The sequence below is a fragment of the Buceros rhinoceros genome, unplaced genomic scaffold (genome assembly GCF_000710305.1).
Source record: "Buceros rhinoceros silvestris isolate BGI_N320 unplaced genomic scaffold, ASM71030v1 scaffold10581, whole genome shotgun sequence".
NCBI lineage: Eukaryota > Metazoa > Chordata > Aves > Bucerotiformes > Bucerotidae > Buceros > Buceros rhinoceros.
Genome location: NW_010392514.1, coordinates 858 through 6185, shown reverse-complemented (window position 1 = coordinate 6185; position 5328 = coordinate 858). Strand labels below are relative to the sequence as shown.

Here is a 5328-nt window from a genome sequence, read left to right as displayed (position 1 = left end):
CTACCTCTACAGCTCTTAGAGGCATATCCTTGAACACAATAACACGCTGCTTCGTTATATCAACGCAGATAGTATTTAAACACAGATGCAGGCATGTATTTCACTGAGGTAACTAAGCACATTAATTACCCCTCAGCATAATTTTCCCTTTCATAATTTGACTTTAAAATCCCTATCAAATACTTCCTTGGTTCTTTGTTTTTTTTTTTTAACAGGAAAAAAAAAAAGAAATTAAAGAAAAAAATTACTTTTTTCACCTATTGAAACAAGGACCACACTCTGACAGGTGTTTCTAGGGCTCATTCAACTATTTTATACGAATACGCTTAACAATTTCCTAAAAAGCCCTGTTTTTCTTAAATAGAGACTGACAAACGTAAACCACATGGAAAAAAAAAATCAAAATACAGTAGTAGTAGCATTCATTTATTTGAACTGCCCGTTGCAGACATGCATCCCCCTCCACTGATAAAATAGGAAAGGTGGTGATCAAACAGGGCAATGCTCTGAAAACACCCAGCAGGTGCCCTGAAGCAGAAACCCTGTCTCTGCACCATACCTGGGTCTCAAAGCCCACCGTGTGCACACGTCAGGATTAACACACAACACAAGCTCTACAAGACTCCTTCGACGATGCCAGCTGCTGAAGAAAGCGACCCAAAGCACCTGTAGGGATCTTGGTGATTTTCTGTGTTCTGCCATGCTTTTAATTCCAAAGTCATTATTTGTGGTTTTAGCGTATATGTATAAAAATAGACAGCTACCACCTCCCCCCACCAATGCTTGGAGATCCATTCCCATCAGGTACTTAATCCATAGGCAGAAAAGTGCATGTGCGAGTTGCTCCGCTAACCTAAATGACGTACGTTGAGAATTGCAGCGAAGGCCCAGGTAGTTAACTTAATCTTTCACTCATACACCATCTTTTTGCCAGAGGCACTGCCCTAGACTTTATTAAAATCCCCACCGGGAATCTAGGGGGAAGATGGTAATCAGTGAGCATTTTCCTCAAGGGCTGGCCCCATTCACCTATTAACTTCCTTGATAAATATTACAACTTTATACCCTTTGGTGACACAGTTCTTACTAAAAGGTGGATAATTTTCTGTCAGATCTTCCATAGGCAGTATCAACCTTATTCCAAAGGAACTAATACCAGAAAAATCACTACAAAGACTGATGTTCCTCAACTCCCATCAATGTGCACACGTAAAATAAAAAGTATATCAGACCGGGTTGCAAATTATACATTAGTTTAAGATTACAAGGCCTATAATTTCACCTCTCTGTGCCATAAAGCTCTGATTACATCCAGGCAGGCCTTCGTTAGAAATCACGCACAGCTCTGACTGTCCATAACAAGTGCACAGGTAGAGCTGCGCACGGTTTCTAATGAAGGTCATCTTGGCCTGCTCCAACATCCTGAAGAACAAGCAGGAGCAATTCATATGTCTGCCTTCAAGCCCTGGATCGACACAAGCCAACAAGCACTTAATTCTCTATTTCATTATCAGGAACAAATGCAGTGACACCAGATCATACTACAGAAACTGGGTCTTTTTTGGTTTTGGGAAGCACACAGAAGGTGTCAGCTGCAGTTTGTCCGAAACTGCATTATCCTTCCATTTCACTGTCGAACTGATTTATGAAAGGCAACTAGAATTAGCACATATGATATATGCAGCTTTGAAACACAGAGATATTTAGCAGATAAGAAATACTGTATAGGTAAGTTATGCTCCTATGCTTCTAATCAGGCTTGACTGAATGCTTCCAGGCTTAAATTCTTTGAAATACCCATCTCTTAAGACAAAAGTTATATAAACCAAAGAAGATTTATTAGTTTCATTCGAGACAGTATTCTGGCATTGTAGTACCTCAAACTGTGTGGAACGTTTTCTACCTGATATCCAAAGAAGACCATCCACCACATATCCCGCGTGGCACGAGAGCGATCGATCAAAGGACTGTACAAAGGTCCACTTGTTCTTCTGGGGGCAGTAGCGTTCCACTGTAGGTAACACTTGACGCAATTCATTCCTGCCCCCTACGGCATAGAGGTACTCATCCACTGCTCCCAGCACGAAGTGTTCCCGACAGTTCTTCATGGGAGCTATCTCAGCCCAAGAGTTAGTGCGGGGGTCGTATCGACAGGCAGTTCTCACCGCACAGGTGCGTCCTGTGGAGTGCTCTGCCTCTCCACCAGCCACAAAAAGAAAGTCTCCCATGACAGCAACACAGTGGTGGCTTCTCCCTACAGGCATAGGCGCGAGCTCGCTCCAGTTCGCAATTCCTGCGATATGCACGTTCTCTTGATCTACTGGATTGAAGTATCGCAATTCCTTCACTTTACAGATTTCACGCTTTTTCCCACCAATAATATAAAGAGTGTCCGACTGGAAGCGCGGTTTTGTCCTTCTGGTTTGCCAAACTGGCTGTGCATAGATGCTCTGGTGGTAAGCCAAGGCCTCATTAATAAGTGCTGTCGCAGTTTCACTAGCTTGGACAAGAGGATGAGAAAGAGCTACGGTATGCAGTGTATCCACATCCATAAGCCCAAAGCGGACGTACTGGAGCAGTTCATCCATGTACTGGTAGCGGCAGTTATGTTCCAACCACCTCACAGCCAGCTAAAAGTTGGGGGAAGGAAGGGAAAAAGAGGACACCGATTATTTCTGTACAATTCTGTCAAAATTTGGTGTTTTGAAGACCGCTTGCATTCCAAGAGCAGCTGTAGTTGCCTCAGTAGTGAAATCAATCAGTACAAAAAGCAGTTACGAAAGCACGTGATTCAATATACCTACTAAAACTCCACCCGTGACATACAGAAAAGCATTGTATTGCACCAGCTCCCCTAAAGAATTTCCACAGCATTATCAGATGGCAATACTGTTATGCAGTTCTCTTGACATGCAAACTCCTAGTGATGCTGTAGGAGGCCACAGTATTCCAGACTCAAGCTGCAGGAACAATGATATAAATGTAGGCACTATGTGATCCCTGGAGACCACAGGAACACTAGAAAGAAAAGCAAGATTATTGTTAGAGATTTAGAAAAGCCCTTTCTCCCCTCCATCTTTCATTCTATTTATGACAAAATATTGAAGAAATATTATAAAATACATACTGAATCACATAATATTTTTTTCCTTTTTCATTTATTTTGTTCATAAAATGGAAAGAGGTGTAAAGGGACCAGAAATTAAGCCAGAGAAGAAGCTCTGCTGGTTTGGGACTGACAGAAAGCAGCAAGGAAGATGCTAAAATGCTAAAACTGTTAGGCAATTGCAGCTGGTATCGAAGTCAAAATTAAACATAGTCTTTAAATTACATAAAGCACATTGAATCCATCCAGGTCCAAAAGGAGGCTAGAAAAGGCCTCAAATATTTCAAGACCTGTTGTATAAGCTGTTCTTTAAAACATCAGTGATAAAGAAAACCAAACTTCCTCAGGAAAACCATTCCCATGCTCAGCTATCCTCTCAGACAGATTTTGCTTTTACCCATGCGGGAACTCTAAACCCTTCAACTCATTGTCTCATTTTCCACCTTTGGGTTTATATTCTGGAGCTCAGGAACCTCCCTGACCAGCCCTTGAAATTGATCCATCCATACAGGATGAAAAGTGCTTTGCTACCTTCCTTTTCTCCTCCACTTCTGACGCATTTTCATCTGTGTGTTGCAGTTTCCTCTTCTCTGAACGAAAAAGTCTCTCGAATCCATCTTGGTCACATTTTCTACACCTCTGTGGTTTGGCTCACAGTTCTCTGTTATTAAAAGGAAATGCCCCGCTTTCTTAATGTTTGCTGCTGAAAACTGGACATAATCTTCCTCTTGAGGCTGCAAATAGATTGGAAGGATCTCTTGATTGTAACCATCTATGCCATTCTTGTTTGTACACCACTACACAAGCCTGACTGTGCACTATGATATTGCTGATTCATGTTTAAGCTTATCGCCAAGTACTACTCCCGCCTCTTTTTTTCTGCAGAACTTTCACAGAGAGTCATACTTTCTCTGTCATTGCTGACCTTTCTACTATTTACTTCAGGTCACTGCTCCATTTGTCAAGATCATATTCAATCCTAATTATATTTTCAAAAGTGCCTGAAGACCATTCCACCTTCTGATTGTCCAAAAACATAAACCCCACTCTATTCTTTCATCCGAGTCACTAACAAAGACATTGACTAGTTCTAGGTAAGGACAGACTCCTCTACTTGACACTTCATTGCATCCTGGCAAGGAACTTGTAGAGCAGGAGTTTCTAACTAGCTGTGCAATAACAACACCTTCAGCTAAAACCTACTGCCCTGTACTGCTCACATGCAGGAACTGAAAAGAAAGGCTTCTGTTACTCATGGCTTTCATATACACATGGTATATCAAATTTATTGCTGCTTCTATACTCCATCAGAGAGAGAAGAGGACAAAACAAAACCTCCTCAAGATTATTTTGAAACACTTTTTCTTCACTGTGTTATTCAACCCCTGTGAAACAAGAATCAACAAAGGCATCAAAAACTGCAACAGTAGTGAGGTCAGTTAAATGCTGTATTGAGTTTCAAAAGGTGCACGAGCTGTATTTTGAATTGTTAGTAAAAAAGGCATTAATTAAATACATTTGGAAGGGTTTTTAGTCATGAAGTCACTGAGCATTACATTCACCTGTTCTAAATGCACCAAATTCACGTGTCAGGTGTCTCCTACTCAGTGGTTTTATGCAGCTCCCTACTCCATGTCTTAGGCCATGTGAATCTTCCCTCAAAGTCTTCAGAGGCACTTAGCTCTCATCATTGACTAGACACTTGAAATTGAAGTGGAATTCAGGCTGTCTTCATCATGATGAAGACACCAACTGAATTCACATCAAATGAATGATGTGTGGGTTGCTATATTAAAAGAGAAGAATTTACAAAAACTGGAGTTCTCATCTGTCATCACTTGCATCCAGCAGATTGGTTTCTTTTGCCTAGTTCATGCCTTTACTCACATCTAAAATGGCACTGTGGAGGCATCATCTGTGCTATAACAACAGACATTACAGACTTAAAAGACGCTCACTAATTTAAACTAGGTCTTGGTAACCACAAGGCTCTTAAAGGAAATTTAACATCAATACATCTGTTAATATCTTAGAGCCTCACTCTTCCTCTTTTCTTTATTGGCCATCCTCCCACCCTCCAATAAATACACAAGCATCACTACGTACATTCCTACCCTTCAAAGGCACAGTACCTGCATTTATTTCTGTGTATGGGATGTCTAACAATCTGCAGCAGAAGGGACAGACATCTCCATTACAATACATTTTCTCTGCTGCATGAA

The 5328-nt window shown here is 41.1% G+C and overlaps 1 protein-coding gene across 1 annotated transcript in view; it reads right to left on the bottom strand.

Moving 5' to 3' along the window:
* KLHL32 (kelch-like family member 32) overlaps nucleotides 1-2630 on the bottom strand; it is a gene marked incomplete at its 5' end in the record, with an annotated part of 16395 nt that extends 13765 nt beyond the window's left edge. The window contains one exon of the mRNA XM_010144514.1: nucleotides 1904-2630. Coding sequence (XP_010142816.1) covers nucleotides 1904-2630 — 727 coding nt within the window. The remainder of the gene's footprint in view (nucleotides 1-1903) is intronic.
* Between the last annotated feature and the right edge of the window lie 2698 nt (nucleotides 2631-5328).